Source organism: Salmo trutta, chromosome 18 (assembly GCF_901001165.1).
Source record: "Salmo trutta chromosome 18, fSalTru1.1, whole genome shotgun sequence".
In the NCBI taxonomy this organism is placed as follows: domain Eukaryota; kingdom Metazoa; phylum Chordata; class Actinopteri; order Salmoniformes; family Salmonidae; genus Salmo; species Salmo trutta.
The window spans coordinates 46,251,782-46,270,641 of record NC_042974.1 but is presented as its reverse complement, the minus strand read 5'-3'; the positions used below and the strand labels follow the sequence as shown (position 1 = coordinate 46,270,641).

At 41.3% G+C, this 18,860-nt stretch overlaps 1 protein-coding gene across 1 annotated transcript; it reads left to right on the top strand.

The window, feature by feature from the left end:
• The first annotated feature begins 3,642 nt into the window (after positions 1-3,642).
• LOC115153387 (sideroflexin-1-like) lies at positions 3,643-17,859 on the top strand. The gene is made up of 11 exons (XM_029698787.1): positions 3,643-3,723; positions 7,172-7,345; positions 8,021-8,191; positions 10,721-10,819; positions 12,021-12,096; positions 12,203-12,288; positions 14,908-15,035; positions 16,491-16,540; positions 17,022-17,071; positions 17,249-17,296; positions 17,448-17,859. The coding sequence occupies exons 2-11, from the start codon at positions 7,182-7,184 to the stop codon at positions 17,542-17,544; spliced, it is 969 nt and encodes a 322-aa protein (XP_029554647.1). The 5' UTR covers positions 3,643-3,723; positions 7,172-7,181; the 3' UTR covers positions 17,545-17,859.
• Positions 17,860-18,860: the final 1,001 nt, after the last annotated feature.

The following is an 18,860-nucleotide window of genomic DNA, read 5'->3' as shown; positions in this document are numbered from 1 at the left end:
GCAGCTAAGTTTAACAATAACATTACCTGTCACCATGTTGTGCTCTGTGACCTTACCTGTGACTAACACAGATAGACATGCATGAGCCCGCCCCTCTCCCATACCATTGGACACCTGCGGATGGCTTAAGACACATTAGTGCCATCTCATTTGCTCTGGACAGTGACAATTGTCTTGGGTATTAATTAATCCTACACTGTAACACCTAGCCAGGTGTTGCCACTGCTTATATTATAAGGCTCGCAAAGTAGCAAATAATAAAAAATATTCTTGAGGTGCTTATAGGCACTAAACACACAAGCTGTTTGACTCACACAGTAACTAACTAACTATCTAGAATAACTTAGTTAGGCTACTAAGAAAAAACTCCCTGTGCTTTTAGATCTTAGAGAGACTTTAACAAACTGAAACTACTAAAGTCACATAATTGCTGTTCATCTGCTTCGTTAAAGGAGCAATCTGCAGTTGCTTCATATGTTTTTGGACTTATGAATGAATGATTCTTGAAGAATATAACTTATAAATGACTCATGAGCTCAGTTAAATTGTCATACTCCATCAGAACCCAAAATATAAGTTATTTCACTCCAATGTTTGGAAACAAAGTTAATGTAAAAAAACACGATATAGCTTCAAAACATGGTTGAAACTAAAATGTTAATATCAAGGGTGGCCAGTCTTTGCATCCATAACTCTGTCTATGAATTTGAGAGTGGTTACATTTCTCCAGCCCCATGTGGAGTACGCTTTATTATTGTTTTAACTGCTGATTGACACTTTAAGGAGATACTTAATGAGATAACATACTTATTGTAATTGACTAGACTACATGGCTACTGCTCCTGGGTGACAGAGGTAGAATATATTATTATCTTGTATTGGTGTTATACTGCCATCGTCTGTCTGAGTAATTCCATCTCATGACAGTAGTATATGATCCCTGATAATGAAGGAAATGTAGGCTAGTAGTCTACTTAAGCAATAAGTCACGAGGGGGTGCCAATCAGCATTCAGGGCTCGAACCACCCAGTTTATAATTAAGCAGTAAGGCAATATACCACGGCTAAGGGATGTTCTTAAGCGCGACGCAACGCGGAGTGCCTGCATACAGCCCTTAGCCGTGGTATATTAGCCATATACCACAAACCCCCAAGGTGCCTTATTGCTATTATAAACTGGTAATTAGAGCAGTAAAAATAAATGTTGTCATACCCGTGGTATACGGTCTGATATACCACAGCTGTCAGCTAATCAGCATTCAGGGCTTGAACCACCCAGTTTATAATGTATTTATAAACTCAGTTATGACTGAAAGCATCTTCTGTTAACTTGTTAAATACATTGTCAATCAATCATTTGACCAGGGCACAAATAATAATACAATAATAATAATAATAATAATCAATAATTTTGCTCTTTATTTAGCCATCTTACATACAGTTGAAGTCGGAAGTTTACATACACCTTATCCAAATATATTTAAACTCAGTTTTTCACAATTCCTGACATTTAATCCAAGTAAAAAATCCCTGTCTTAGGTAAATTAGGATCACCACTTTATTTTAAGAATGTGAAATGTCAGAATAATAGTAGAGAGAATGATTTATTTCAGCTTTTATTTCTTTCATCACATTCCCAGTGGGTCAGAAGTGTACATACACTCAATTAGTATTTGGTAACATTGCCTTTAAATTGTTTAACTTGGGTCAAACTTTTCGGGTAGCCTCCCACAAGTTTCCACAATAAGTTGGGTGAATTTTGGCCCCTTCCTCCTGACAGAGCTGGTGCAACTGAGTCAGGTTTGTAGGCCTCCTTGCTCACAAACGCTTTTTCAGTTCTGCCCACTAATTTTCTATGGGACTGAGATCAGGGCTTTGTGATTGCCACTCCAATACCTTGACTTTGTTGTCCTTAAGCCATTTTGCCACAACTTTGGAAGTATGCTTGGGGTCATTGTCCATTTGGAAGACCCATTTGCGACTAAGCTTTAACTTCCTGACTGATGCCTTGAGATGTTGCTTCAATATATCCACGTCATTTTCCTCCTTATGATGTCATCTATTTTGTGAAGTGCACCAGTCCCTCTGCAGCAAAGCACCCCCACAACATGATGCTGCCACCCCTGTGCTTCACATTTGGGATGGTGTTCTTCGGCTTGCAAGCCTCCACCTTTTTCCTCCAAACATAACGATGGGCATTATGGGCAAACAGTTCTATTTCTGTTTCATCAGACCAGTGGACATTTTTCCAGAAAGTACAATCTTTGTCCCCATGTGCAGTTGCAAACCGTCGTCTGGCTTTTTTATGGCGGTTTTGGAGCAGTGGCTTCTTCCTTGCTGAGCGGCCTTTCAGGTTATGTCGATATAGGGTTTGTTTTACTGTGGATATAGATACGTTTGTACCTGTTTCCTCCAGCATCTTCACAAGGTCCTTTGCTGTTGTTCTGGGATTGATTTGCACTTTTCGCACCAAAGTACGTTCGTATCTAGGAGACAGAACGCGTCTCCTTCCTGAGTGGTATAACGGATGTGTGGTCCCATGGTGTTTATACTTGTGTACTATTGCTTGTACAGATGAACGTGGCACTTTCAGGCGTTTGGAAATTGCTCCCAAGGATGAACCAGACTTGTGGAGGTCTACAATTTTATTTCTGAGGTCTTAGCTGATTTCTTTAGATTTTCCAATGATGTCAAGCAAAGAGGCACTGAGTTTGAAGTTAGGTCTTGAAATACATCCACAGGTACACCTCCAATTGACTCAAATTATGTCAATAGGTCTATCAGAAGCTTCTAATGTCACGTCCTGACCAGTAAAAGGGGTTATTTGTTATAGTAGTTTGGTCAGGGCGTGGCAGGGGGGTGTTTGTTTTGTGTGTTTGGGGTTTTGATGTATGTTCTATACTTTATACATTTTACATTTACATTTACATTTAAGTCATTTAGCAGCGACTTACAAATTGGTGCATTCACCTTATGATATCCAGTGGAACAACCACTTTACAATTGTACATCTATATCTTTTTTTTTGGGGGGGGGGGGGGTAGAAGGATTACTTTATCCTATCCCAGGTATTCCTTAAAGAGGTGGGGTTTCAGGTGTCTCCGGAAGGTGGTGATTGACTCCGCTGTCCTGGCGTCGTGAGGGAGCTTGTTCCACCATTGGGGTGCCAGAGCAGCGAACAGTTTTGACTGGGCTGAGCGGGAGCTGTGCTTCCTCAGAGGTAGGGAGGCGAGCAGGCCAGAGGTGGATGAACGCAGTGCCCTTGTTTGGGTGTAGGGCCTGATCAGAGCCTGAAGGTACGGAGGTGCCGTTTCCCTCACAGCTCCGTAGGCAAGCACCATGGACTTGTAGCGGATGCGAGCTTCAACTGGAAGCCAGTGGAGAGAGCGGAGGAGCGGGGTGACGTGAAATGATCAGTCTATCATTTTAATGGTAGGTTTATTTGAACAGTGAGAGACAGAATACCAACAAAAAAATCCAGAAAAATGCATGTCAAAGATTTTATAAATTGATTTGCATTTCAATGAGGGAAATCAGCAGGGGATCAAATACTTTTTTCCCCTCACTGTTGGCCGTGAATGGCCTCACACACCCGTACAGTAGGTGGCGGTGTATGCACCTAAAAGTTGGATGGGATCCGCCAACGAAATCCCAAAGAATAAGTCATTGTTTTTCAGGTCTCTGCAAGGTGTGTAGAGTGAGCACAACTTGACATTGAAACTAGGTATGTTTTGGTGATTTTATTGGCAGTATTTTACATGTTGTAAATGTGTAGCTAGCTCGAGCTAACGGAAGATGCTAACGTTCGGTCGTTTTCTCTTTTTTATACGTGCGCTAGCTAGAAGTTAGCCATATAGTTAGCGTTAGTGGTTGTGTTTTTTAATTGCACATAGTAAGAAGTCACCATGTTCGTTCACAAAATAGTAATTTATATCAAGACAGTGTATGTCAGCCTCACATGCTACAATATTGGACAAGCAAACTGAAATGGTCAAACGTTAGCTACCTAAACGTAAGCATGCTATCGTTAGCTTCCTATTTTGATAACGTCAACTGCACTCACATCGCTGCGAGATGCAGGTTGATTTGTATCCATCTACTATATACTGAAAATTGTAGGTAACGTTACACTTCTAGCTTTGTCTTCCTTTATCCTTTACTTGTCGTGAGTGTCAGGCACCAATCACATGCGTTATTGCATTAAAGCTTGCCTTGGGTTCACTTTGTAATTTTAGGGTACAGTTATTTTTACAGTCGCATATCGATGCGCCACATCGGACGCTATTAGAATGTGTTTTATGGAAAAAAACGGAAATAGCGTCCAATAGGGGGCATCGATACGCCCATGTAAAATAATGTATCCATTAAAACAAAATTAATTGTAAACGCATATTGATATGCGTTTCCATTAAAACAATTCACATGTCCATGTACTTTACCCAATTTCTTTTGTTAGTCCTAACGAGGGCGTCGTCTCGTAAAAATAAATTATCGGTCACGTTATCAACGCAATGGCGAACCGTCTCTGATTTTTACTTCGTCTAATTCTATTGATCAACAATGAAAGTATCGACGCCCGCCACTTCATGGGACTCAATTCTCATTTACAGATTGTGGATATTTATTTGTGCGCTATTCTCAGGAAGACAAAAGCATAATAACAAGCAAATGTCTTGGTATTTGTTTCCTAAAAGCCTTGATTATATTTAAACCATATTTTATTATTAACTAATTACAATACTATCAACAATCAAAATTATAGTAATTAGGAAAATAATAATTCTAACCTGTCTTGCTTTTTTCAGTCAAACAAATATTCTAGGTGCATTTTACAGTTTAGCATTTTCACTTGGACAATTTACTTTTTATTCTATTGCAAAATGAAGAGCCATACGAACAAAAAAACGCTGTGGTTAAATAACTTTTATTAGAATAACATAACTAAACCCTCCACATCCCACCCACCCCCAAAATTATTTTAACTGATTTGTTTTTCAAGAGCTACACCTTGTGCCTATACAGTGCATTCGGAAAGAATTCAGACCCCTTGACTTTTTCCATTTTGTTACATTACAGCCTTATTCTAACATGGATTAAATAGTCGTCGTCGTCCCGCCCCCCCCCCCCCCCCAGCATTGAGTCAGCGTTGATGTTATGTTTCTCCTGTCCAGGCGCTGTTCTTGTTTTGTCTACTTATTGTTAAATCTACACCCTGTACTTGCTTCTCGTCTCCCAGCATCTGTCGTTGCAGAACTGTTACACTTTGAGTCTTTTTGGGTATGACGCTACAAGCTTGGCACACCTGTATTTGTGGAGTTTCTCCCATTCTTCTCTGCAGATCCTCAAGTTCTGTCTTGTTGGATGGGAAGTGTCGCCGCACAGCTATTTTCAGGTCTCTCCAGAGATGTTCGATTGGGTTCAAGACAATTCCGGGCTCATCAGTCCAGAGCATCTTGTTTCTCATTGTCTTGAGAGTCCTTTAGGTGCCTTTTGGCATACTCCAAGTAGGCTGTCATCTGCCTTTTACTCAGGAGTGGCTTCCATCTGCCCACTCTACCATGAAGGCCTGATTGGTGGAGTGCTGCAGAGATGGTTGTCCTTCTGGAGGGTTCTTCCATCTCCAAAGAGGAACTCTAGAGCTCTGTCAGAGTCACCATCCGGTTCTTGGTCACCTCCCTGACCAAGGCCCATCTCTCCCGACTGCTCAGTTTGGCCGGGTGGCCAGCTCGAGTGTTGGTGGTTCCAAACTTCTTCCATTTAAGAATGATGGAGGCCACTGTGTTCTTGGGGACCTTCAATGCTGCAAACAGTTTTGGTACCCTTCCCCAGATCTGTGCCTCGACACAATCCTGTCTCGGAGCGTCATGGCTTGGTTTTTGCTCTGACATGCACTGTCAACAGTGGGACCTTATAAAGACAGGTGTGTGCCTTTCCAAATCATGTCCAATCAATTGAATTTACCACAGGTGGACTCCAACTGAGTTGTAGAAACATCTCAAGGATGATCAATGGAAACAGGATGCACATATCTCATAGCAAAGGGTCTGAATACTTATGTAAATAAGGTATTTCTGTTTAATTGTAATACATTTCTAAAAAAACACTATGCTTTGTCATTTTGGGTATTGTGTGTAGATTGGGGGGGTGGGGGGGATAATTTAATACATTTTAGAATAAGGCTGTAACGTAACAATGTGGATAAAGGGAAGGGGTCTGAATACTTTCCGAATGCACTGTATAGATATGGCCTTGTGGGAACATCAACCCTAACCCTATCAAGGTGTGTATCAATTTAACTTTTTTAGTTTTTAAAATCATTTCTCACTGATATGAAAAATAAGGTCCTAATGCTTCCAAAACCATACCGCAAGCCACGTATGTTAATGTCCAGATTGAGCGTCTGGGCTCTTAACAAGACTACCCCGTACAGAGGACACCTTCATCCAATGTGTACCTTCATCCAATGTGTAATGCAATGGAACTGAGTGTCATGGTCAAGGGCTATACCGGGTAGTGATTACCTTCGCCACAACGTTAAAATAACTGCGGGAATGCAGTACTCGGCAGGTGGGGGTGAAGGACACTGTGCCAGTGTCCTAGCTAGCTAGTTGCCTCAATGGCAGTGGGCACGGCATGTATTAAGTGACACATAGTGGGCGAAGCATGTAGTGGGCGTGGCATGTAGTAAACGTGGTCTGCAGGTAGACCCTTCAGCTAGAAAGACCTCTGTTTATCATCTGATTAGCTAGGAAACCAAACATCATGGTAACTCTAGTGGCTGAAAGCTAGGCTTTTCATTCCTCAGTTTGTGTATTGGTGTACTGCAAGGCTCTGATGTAGCCTTGGTCAGATGATGCATAGCCTAGATGTGCATGTAAAAGACTTAGGCCTCCTGTATTATGATTTTGAGGAGGAGACTAGGATTGTTTTGGCCACAGAGGAAGTGAGAGCTATAAATGAATCAGAGAGGTAGGGAGCTTACCGTGCTATCAAGGCTTAGGCCTAGCTGGGGAGGAGGACTTATCTTTTGAATTATGTTGAATTTCTCCACAAGGTCTATTTTGTCTTTCTTTTTGTCCCCCCCCCAAATGTCACTGAAGAATGTCTGTCAAATGTGCAGAGAATTAAACTCATGCCTAACTAACATATGTTTCTGTTAACCGGTCCCAAAGTAAAACAAGGATGTCTGGAGATCTGTCCCTGGACATTAACATCAAGGAGCCACGATGGGACCAGAGCACGTTCATGGGCCGCGCCCAGCACTTCTTCTTCGTCACTGACCCCAGGAACATTCTAAAGTCCTCTGAGACCCTGGAGGATGCACGGGTTACTGTGGAGAAATACAGGTACGGTGGGAGGAGAGGGAAGGATGGGTGAGGATAAAGTGGCGGAACGGGTGGGTGGAACTGCTGTCAAGTGAGATGCTGAGAACACATGGGTCACTGTGGAGAATTACAGGTATAGATGGAGGAGAGGATAAGGAGGGGTGAGGTCTTGGGAAGGAAAATGATGATACCTTGGAAAGCCACTGCATCACTCCTCTTCTCTCTGTACAATGGGGTGTGTGGTGCCTGGGAAGGAATTCCTTTACATTATTGGAAGCATCAAACCAAAAATCTATTGATTCTGTGGCTCGACATGTACGAGCATGGAAACAATCTATAGCGGTGTCTCTGAACTGAAGAGTTCAAGAAGTTAGCTAGCTGTCGTCATAACCTGATCCCCCCCCACGGCATAAAAGAAAGAAACAAACAACATTTGACAGACAGACAACTAATTAAGCTTGGCCTGTATGCTGGAACATCTGGACTACTGGTTTCTCCCTTACACCAGAGATGAACTGAAAACACAAAAATAAATATGTAAGACTAAGCTGTGTCTTTGTTATAAACAAATGCAGAAATGGGCACATTCCTTTAAAACAACAGATGTACTTATATTAGGCTTTATGCTGAATTTGTGTCAATCATTCATTCATTCATTCATTCATTGTTTAAAGAGTTTGATGTACTTGTGTCCAGGTTAGGAGTGGTGAAGCCAGGTCTGACAGAAGATGAGCTGTGGAGAGCCAAGTACATCTATGACTCTGCCTTCCACCCTGACACCGGCGAAAAGATGGTGGTGGTGGGACGCATGTCTGCCCAGGTCCCCATGAACATGACCATCACCGGCTGCATGCTCACATTCTACAGGTACTACTAGGGTGTATTCCGTTTTCAATTTAATACATGTTAAATACAATTTGTGTGTAGCATAAGATACAGAACAGGTAAAAAAACAATCCCAAAAAATCTGATTGTGAAATTGTCTGAGAGAAATGCATAGATCATATGAAATAAATTCAGCCTGTTAGAATTGTCATTTTACTCACTCAGTCAGGACACAGCTATTGTGGATGACATGGATAGTTCTGAATAACTCACCCTCTACATTCCTGCTCAGAGGGCAAGACCAGAGTAGCATGCTGCAGCTAAGTCCTGTTTTTACCACGGAATTAGGTCAATCTGCATTATGTGTTTTTGCAGTCCGTATGAAATTATCTGTAGAGCGCGCTGCACCTTGAGGCTGTTATCTCTAGGGCAGTTCAGGTTGTTGATGGAGGACCTCCGTGTTTAGGAATGTGACTGCTTTTCTTGAATTACTTTAATGTTTTTATGCATTGTATTTGTATTATTTGTGTTAGAGGTCGACCGATCAATCAGAATGGCCGATTAATTAGGGCCGATTTCAAGTTTTCATAACAATCGGTATTTCTGGACGCCGATTTAAGTAAAAAAAAATGATATTTTTTTTTTAACTAGGCAAGTCAGTCAAGAACACATTCTTATTTTCAATGACGGCCTAGGAACGGTGGGTTAACTGCCTTGTTCAGGGGCAGAACGACAGATTTTTACCTTGTCAGCTCGGGGGATTCAATCTTGCAACCTTACGGTTAACTAGTCCAACGCTCTAGCCACCTGCTTTACATTGCACTCCACGAGGAGCCTGCCTGTTACGCGAATGCAGTAAGAAGCCAAGGTAAGTTGCTAGCTAGCATTAAACTTATCTTATAAAAAACAATAAAAAACAATCAATCATAATCACTTGTTAACTACACATGGTTGATGATATTACTAGTTTATCTAGCCTGTCCTGCGTTGCATATAATCGCTTAGGTACACGTTGCTCCAACCATAAACATCAATGCCTTTCTTAAAATCAATACACAAGTATATATTTTTAAACCTGCATATTTAGTTAATATTGCCTGCTAACATTAATTTCTTTTAACTAGGGAAAATGTGTCACTTCTCTTGCAACAGAGTCAGGGTATATGCAGCAGTTTGGGCCACCTGGCTCGTTGCGAACTGTGAAGACTATTTCTTCCTAACAAAGACAGCCGACTTCGCCAAACGGGGGATGATTTAACAAAAGCGCATTTGCGAAAAAAGCACAATCGTTGCACGACTGTACCTAACCATAAACATCAATGCCTTTCTTAAAATCAATACACAGAAGTATATATTTTTAAACCTGCATATTTAGCTAAAATAAATCCAGGTTAGCAGGCAATATTAACCAGGTGAAATTGTGTCATTTCTCTTGCGTTCATTGCACGTAGAGTCAGGGTATATGCAACAGTTTGGGCCGCCTGGCTCGTTGCAAACTAATTTGCCAGAATTTTACGTAATTATGTCATATGTCATGCATGGGTAACGCTGCTTCGAGGGTGGCTGTTGTCGATGTGTACCTTGTTCGAGCCCAGGTAGGAGCGAGGAGAGGGACGGAAGCTATACTGTTACACTGGCAATACTAAAGTGCCTATAAGAACATCCAATAGTCAAAGGTATATGAAATCCAAATCGTATAGAGAGAAATAGACCTATAATTCCTATAATAACTACACCCTAAAACTTCTTACCAGGGAATATTGAAGACTCATGTTAAAAGGAACCACCAGCTTTCATATGTTCTCATGTTCTGAGCAAGGAACTTAAACGTTAGCTTTCTTACACGGCACATATTGCACTTTTACTTTCTTCTCCAACACTTTGTTTTTGCATTATTTAAACCAAATTGAACATGTTTCATTACTTATTTGAGACTAAATTGATTTTATTGATGTATTATATTAATTTAAAATAAGTTCATTCAGTATTGTTGTAATTGTCATTTACAAATACATTTTTTTAAATTGGCCGATTTTAATCGGTATCGGCTTTTTTTGGGCCTCCAATAATCAGTATCGGCGTTGAAAAATCATAATCGGTCGACCTCTAATTTGTGTACATGCAGGGCTCCCTTGAAAAAGAGGCCTTGGTCTCAATGGGATTTCCCTGCTAAAATAAAGGTTACATTTTTTTTTAAGTCACACTGTAACACCATTATGTAAACATTGCACGGACGTGGAAAGTTACATTTTTAGCTGTTTTACAAGTCGTGATTTAGCGTTGTTTTCTAGGAGAAATTCAAACAATCTGCCTGAATGAAATATCAGAAATTATTCATGCTTATTCTCACTTTCCTTGTCCCTCTTCTAATCTCGTCTTTGCCTTTTCCCTACCCTTCTCTCCCATGTTTACATAAAGTCGCCTTTCCTTATCCCCTCCTTTTTATCTCCCCTTTCTGTAATTGTAATCCCTTTAACATCGCTCACCTTCTCTCCTCCCCTCTCTCACCCCTTTTGACCCTTTTTCCTCCCCTCCACTCTCCTCACCTCTCTTGAACCTCTACTCCTCCAGGACGACTCCAGCTGTTGTGTTCTGGCAGTGGGTGAACCAGTCCTTCAACGCTGTGGTCAACTACAGCAACCGCAGTGGAGACGCTGCCCTCACCACCAAGTAGGGACTGGGACCACTTACACCACAACCACATTACTAAACCAGCCCTACAGTACCTGTAACTGGCTAGTACTATGGTGCATCTCATAGCCTTAGCTACTGTATCTTCCTCTCCTCATCTGCTTTCCTTCATCAGTACTGATCTGAATGGACATGGATAGATAGGGAGCAAATCCCATAACATTTCCCTGCTGTTGCTTTCACCTGTCTTCTCTTTTTCCATCGGTGCAGATGAAGGAAAAGAGACAGGGAGAGAAGACCATAGTAGACTATTGAGGTGCACCCCTAGCCTAGCTCTGTATGGAGGCCTATTGTCCTGCAGGGCAAAGCAGAGGCTAGCCAGTGGAACCCCAGTCACTACACTCCCCTTACAGTGGTATAATAACCCATTCTTTAGTTCAGCATGCTCCTCCATTCCACCTGAAAGGCTGTAGCTGTAACCCTGCTTCACTGTCTGCAGCAGATAGAGGAAGCAAGGCATTAGCATACATGTGTCTGGTCTGGGGCCATATGCATCAAGCGCTTCAGGGTAAGAGTGCTGATCTAGGATCATGTCTCCCCTGTCCATGTAATCTCATGCATTGTGATCTAAAAGGCAGAACTGAAAGCTCTGATATGTTTAATACTGTACATACAGCCCCTGGTATAGAGTCTACAAATCCGGGCTGCATCTCAATAGTCTAAAGTGTCTTTCTCTCTTTCATGTGCTCCGATCTGAAAACACATGATCGGTGAAAGCAACATGGGTTTCCACTATCAGAAGATTTCACCTGTCTAGTTATTTTAGATCAGCGCAGATAAAGGGAAGGAGACATGGAAAGGGTGGCACTTTAGACTATTGAGATGCACCTACTTTAACCAGGACACATGCAGAATGAGATGAGCGATGCTGGTGCTTCTCAGTTTATATGGAAAGAGCATGTAGAGACTGTGGACCATTTTAAATCATTATTACTGTGGAGAGATTCCTGAACTGTACATTGTCATGTCTGCCTGACTTGTCAAGTTTTGCAATAAATATTGCTTATGATTTGAATGCATGTATTCCGTATGCATTGTGACCATGTGACTTGAGACCTCTATCTGTGTATTAGATAAGACTAGATTCTGGTAAATGCTTGGAACAGGAACATTATTGAGGCTCAGTAAATTGTTTTAGTAAGATGCTAAGATGTAAATGTGTGCCCCTATGTTCTCTCAGTCAGCTGGCTGCGGCGTACATCAGTGCCACCACAGGAGCTGTAGTCACAGCCCTGGGACTCAAGTCTCTAGCCAAGGTACTGGACTGTCTCTGGATCATCTTAGTTCAAGATGATTTACACTTCGCTTTGCATTTTAGCTCCATGAAAAATCAACATTGAAACAAACTCCGTCTCTCCCCAGCGCCTTCCAGCCGTCATGAGCCGGTTCGTCCCTTTCTTTGCTGTAGCAGCTGCCAACTGTATCAACATCCCCTTCATGAGGCAGAGGTGAGCTAGAGTTTAGACACCACAACCAGGACTGCCGCGCAGAAGAAATGTGAGCCCACGCAGAGAAGCACGAGATTAGAAAGTTGAGTGAAGTTCAGAATTTTCCCCCTTAGTTAACTTTACTGTGGGAATTGTGAGGGAATCAACACATTATCCACTTTCAATGCAACGTACCTAGGGATGTCCCAATCTTGGTTGACCGAGAGTCATCTGTTTCGAACAATCGATTGGTCAAATCAAGCGTCCCACCTACTCAACAGCCAGTTGAATCCTGTGGCGCGTTATTCAAATACCTTAGAAATGCTATTACTTCAATTTCTCAAACATATGACTATTTTACACCATTTTAAAGACAAGACTCTCGTTAATCTAACCACACTGTCCGATTTCAAAAAGGCTTTACAACGAAAGCAAAACATTAGATTATGTCAGCAGAGTACCCAGCCATAAATAATCAGACACCCATTTTTTAAGCTAGCATATAATGTCACATAAACCCAATCCACAGCTAAATGCAGCACTAACCTTTGATGATCTTCATCAGATGACAATCTTAGGACATTATGTTATACAATACATGCATGTCTGTTCAATCAAGTTCATATTTATATCAAAAACCAGCTTTTTACATTAGCAGGTGACTAGCATGTGACTAGCATTCCCACCGAACACTTCCGGTGAATTTACTAAATTACTCACGATAAACGTTCACAAAAAACATAACAATTATTTTAAGAATTATAGATACAGAACTCCTATATGCACTCGCTATGTCCGATTTTAAAATAGCTTTTCGGTGAAAGCACATTTTGCAATATTCTAAGTAGATAGCCCGGCATCACAGGGCTAGCTATTTAGACACCCAGCAAGTTTAGCCCTCACCAAAGTCATATTTACTATAAGAAAAATGTTATTACCTTTGCTGTTCTTCGTCAGAATGCACTTCCAGGACTTCTACTTCAATAACAAATGTTGGTTTGGTCCCAAATAATCCATTGTTATATCCAAATAGCGGCGTTTTGTTCGTGCGTTCAAGACACTATCCGAAAGGGTAAATAAGGGTGACGAGCACGACGCATTTCGTGACAAAAAAATTCTAAATATTCCATTACCGTACTTCGAAGCATGTCAACCGCTGTTTAAAATCAATTTTTATGCCATTTTTCTCGTAAAAAAGCGATAATATTCCGACCGGGAAATCGTTTTTTAATACAAAGAGAGCGAAAGTAAAAGCATGAGATCCCCTCATGCACGAGCCTCAGTCTGATGGCCCTCTGATAGAGCACTTGCCAAAAGCGCTAATGTGTTTCAGCCAGCGCCTGGAATTACATCATTCAGCTTTTTCCCGGGTTCTGAGAGCCTATGGGAGCCGTAGGAAGTGTCACGTAACAGCAGAGATCCCCTGTTTTGGATAGAGATGATCAAGGAGGGCAAGAAATGGTCAGACAGGCCACTTCCTGTAAGGAATCTTCTCAGGTTGTTGCCTGCCATATGAGTTCTGTTATACTCACAGACACCATTCAAACAGTTTTAGAAACTTTAGGGTGTTTTCTATCCAAAGCCAATAATTATATGCATATTCTAGTTACTGGGCAGGAGTAGTAATCAGATTAAATCGGGTACGTTTTTTATCCGGCCGTGCAAATACTGCCCCCTATCCCCAACAGGTTAAATCGTGTATTTTTCCATATAGACACTTCCTATGTGTTTTAATCAAATCAGCTATATGCACTGAGCTAGTCTGATGCTATAAGCTCTCTGTTTGATGAAATAATGAAGACGCACATGACTAGAGGGAGTGCGACGGTAATTTATTTGATCGGGCCGGGCTTGTGTCTAAGCCCGGTTAAAAAAATTCTAATAATATATATTACATTGAGTGACTGACTAGTTGCGTTGTGTCTCTCTCCTCCCTGCTGCGGCGACTACCACAGAACATCAACAGTGTTAATCGCCCTGTCCATGTTGCTGAAACAAAATTACAGCCATTTCTGACAAGTTTTGTTACCGAAATCCCTCTTTTGTGTAGGAAAAACATTCCCTCAACCCTTGCTCTCTTTAGGTGACACATGTCTGCATCGCATGCACGTGACCAATAGGGCCTGATTTATAGCAATCAATAAATTGGTTTTAGCAAACTCTGAACACTGTAACACGTGACAGCAAAATGGATGCAGAGGATCTGACAAATAAACTCGAAACGGGAATGTTTACTGGTTGCTCAGGAGGTAAAGGGGAAGTCAGACGTGGAATAAATTTGACTAGTTGTGGAAAATACTGGAGATCAAGAAAAAGAAGGTAAGGAGCAAGCGCTGTGTGCTTATTGTGTGTGCCAAACAGGTGCTGTTTTTCTGATCGTTTGGAACAATGTAAACTGTGTAAATTACATTAAAACAACACTAAAAACAGTCTCATGCGTTCATGAATACATTTGCCGAAATGGAAAGATTTATTGTTTACACAAATTATTCAAGGATTGCTTTATTTTATTTTCAAACTAAAATGCTTGATTGCATTTCAAATCATGAATGACTCGTATGCAACAATATCCTGGTTAACTTTGGACATAGCAACATGATTTGGCTGAATTTCATTCTCTCGTTATGTCCCTTTTCTTAGGGAGCTGAAGTACGGCATTCCAGTGACAGATGAAGAAGGGAACCGGTTAGGAGAGTCAGTCACCGCTGCCAAGTCAGGCATCATCCAGGTGGTGGTGTCCAGGATTGGCATGGCTGTGCCAGCTATGGGTAAGCACTGTTTCGGACACAATGTGACTGACCGCCTGGATTTGGATTGGTGTTTTTTTACATAGGATGAAAGTAGAGACTCAGAGCTACAAAAGTGTGTATCAAACACTGCACTAGAGGAACAATGGGAAAGTAATTCTGCTTTGAAAGTTGATGAATTTGTAACCCTGCTTTTGAAAAAATGGCCCTTCAATGTTTTAGTACACCTACTGGAGAGCTCTTTGTCTACACCTATTTAGCATCGTTCACACCCTCTTTAGCCTTAGCCCCACCCATCTCTTTAAGAATTAATGTGTGAGGTCATGTCCTAAACAGAGTTAGTAAGGTAGTGTAGTAAACTACCAAAGATTTCAAGACTCAAAGTGGTGAAAGCAGTAGCCTACAATAAGGAAAAACTCCAGTTAATAATACACTTATCTAGTCCTTGGCCTATATCCTAATATGACTTTGGTGCAGGTCATGTTCTTGACATTACCGTCTCTGGTAAACGCACACTATATCAAATTAAATGTATTTGTCAAATCCCAACCCATATTAATAGCAATACAAACAGATTGTCATAGCTAGCCACTATGCATGAAATGCTGTAGTATGAATCTGCAAGTAGCTAAAGCTAACAAACTAAGTTCATTGTTAGCTAACTAACATTAGGCTATAGCTAGCAATTCAAATGGCTTCCTTAGATACAATAATATTACTCCACAGATCATACACGTAGCGTTAGCTAGCGAGCCAGCACGCTAACATTCGCAAGCTAGCCAACAGTATGCTTTAACTTGCAATGAAAATGACTTTCTGATTAAATTAGAAACGTATAATATCTGAAAATTTAGCTAGACTCTTACCCATATACGTGGATGATCGCTTCATGGCATACTGGAAACCCTTTAGCTAACTAAGACGTCCTGTGTTTCCATTTCGTTTGTACAGCTTGTTTGGTCGCGTTGTGTCAAGTCACACAGGTTCACACTGACCGTGTGCAGAAAGTAGTCCATCACAACTTTTTCCCCACTGATCTTTGTAGATAGCGCCGGCTAAATTCATGGCAACAGTGTTGTTGTGGGCAGTAGCAACACTTTTGCAGTTAGCCATGGCTAAGGTAATATCTTTCAAAAAAGCTGCGGTAGCAAGGATTATCTACACATACTGAGCAGCTCATGTTTGACTGAAGCGTGTTACTTGGCAGACCTATCCGAACTCCTCTCTCTCGCCATGTCCAGCCCATCCATTATCTCAGCCAATCATGACTAGCGGGAAGTTTCCTGTCTTTCTGTGGCTAAACCAACTAGGCTTGCGATTTAACAATTGTATTCGTATTTACAGATGGCATACAAGTTTAAGGCACATGAAAGTTCACGTTCCAGAATGCATTTCTGCCAAAAAAACGCATTTTATAAAATAAAATGTGTTGCCTCTTGAAAGTCCTCATTGTTTTCTCTCTCGGTTTGTCCACAGCTATCCCACCTGTGATAATGAACGCCCTGGAGAAGAAAGCCTTTATGAAGGTAATGTTACAAGAGACGAATGGATGCCTGTCATGCTCTCAACAGTCAGTGGGTTTACTGGAGCCGGTACTACATACAGTCAGTGTGTGGAGGATAATCTGTGGCATGTAGCCACTGTTGTACTAAGCCTACCCTCTATTTGGAGTTAAAACCACAGAATTAAATAGTGTCATTCTATGTGTGGGGTTCAGCCATGTAAAATATGGTACTTGTTTGCTTGGTGTCATGAGAAGCCAGTGGAAATCCAGGCTTCTGTGTTTTGTCGTGTCTGATATCCTGTGTTGATCCACAATCTCTAGCCTGGTCCCAGATCTGTTTGTGCTGTTTTGTCAATGACCATATGAGTAAGCACAAACAGATCTTGGACCAGGCTTGTTAAGCTCTTCAATACTGTCAGTGTAATGTCTATATACTGTCTGTTGGTTTCATAAAAAATTGCTTCAGCTTGGAGTTGCTTTCACAATCTCTGTTCTCTCCTCAGCGGTTCCCAGTCCTAAACGCCCCGGTACAGGTGGGACTGGTGGGTCTGTGGTAAGTATCTATAGTTAATGATACTGTAGTCTGCGTTGGTTTAAGGGAGTAATTTTCCTCTGTCAATGACATGCGCTGTAAGCAAACTAACCATAACATGAATACTGCACGTCACGATTGTATTCCGCATACTGCTTGTATTGCGCTGTTTACAAAATTTCCTTTTCTCTCTTTCAGCCTGGTGTTTGCAACTCCTCTGTGCTGTGCCCTCTTCCCACAGAAGAGGTAAAGTATGGCCATATGTTACATACCTTAGCTATAGACAGTGGATCTGCTTTTCTTTAACATAAAGAGATTGTACGCTCTAATAATCAATGTATTTTTCTCTCTCTGTTTCTGGACCCTTTTCTCTCCCTCCCCCTCTCTCTCTCTGTAGTTCTATGGCTGTGAGCAGCCTGGAGACAGATCTTCAGGAGAGGATACTACATAGCAGTCCCCACACTACTACTGTCTTCTTCAACAAAGGCCTTTAGGACCACACAATAACACCCACCACAGATAATCCCCATCTGCTGGTTGGACCCCGCTACTACAGCTCAGTGGGAACAACTAAGGTCAAAGACTAAGGTCAAAATATTATATTTATGCATATTTTTTTATTTACCTGTTTGTTTATGATGTTCTAGGCTTTTTGATTTTTTATTTGGGAGAGGTGACAGTTAGGGGTGCGTCTCAGTCCTACAAAGTTGCTTCCTTGTCTGAAATGATGGAATAAGTGGTGAAAGCCTACAAGTCAAATTTTTCTGATTGTACACTGAACTAAAATATAAAAGCAACAATTTCAACAATTTTACTGAGTTAAAGTTCATATAAGGAAATCAGTCAATTGAAATAAATAAATTAGGCCCTAATCTATGGATTTCACATGACTGGGAGCAAGGCCCACCCACTGGCGAGCCAGGCCCAGCCAATTAGAATTCGTTTTTCCCCACAAAAGGGCTTTATTACAAATAGAAATACTCCTCAGATGTCCGGGTGGCTGGTCTCAGAGGATCCCACAGTTGAAGAAGCTGGATGTTGAGGTCCTGGGCTGGCGTGGTTACACGTGGTCTGTGGTTGTGAGGCTGGTTGGACGTACTGCCAAATTCGCTATAACTATGTTGGAGGTGTCTTATGGTAGAGAAATTACCTTTTCAATTCTCTGTCAACAGCTCTGGTGGACATTCCTGCAGATCTTTTATTTCAGCTCATGAAACATGGGACCAACACTTTACATGTTGTGTTTTATATTTTTGTTCAGAATAGATGCAGGAAAGGAGAAAAGGGGAGAAAGCCTCTTCGAAGTAATGAAACACAGGCGAGCGTAGTGTGACAGACGGTTATCTTATACTGCTACATTGACAAACAGACTATGGTTTGATTTTTTAGAAAAAAAATTGTGCGTTTATCCTCCCTGGGGTTGTGGGTGTTTAATTACTGAATGTTACTGAATGACAAATTCTTACTGAATGACAAATTCTATCAATTCACCCCAAACTAGATCGCCCCTCGTTTTCAATCCCAGAGATATTTTTTCTCCCCAAGGTGTATTTGTTTTTTCCATTGTGTTTGAGATCGTACCCTTTAAGCTGTGTGCACTGAAACCATTCATGACTTGGAATTAGAAAATAGTTAAATTGAATCTGCTAGATATCCACTTCCTCAAGTTGGCTCAACTGTAGTCTGTAGTAAAATACAACAGTTGGTTTATGAGCACAATATAGACTGACCTGCTATTAAATTCCTTTTTGGGTCTACCAGGGTTTTGTTTATCATTGCAAAATGTATTGCTTCAGTGTGCCCTAATGAA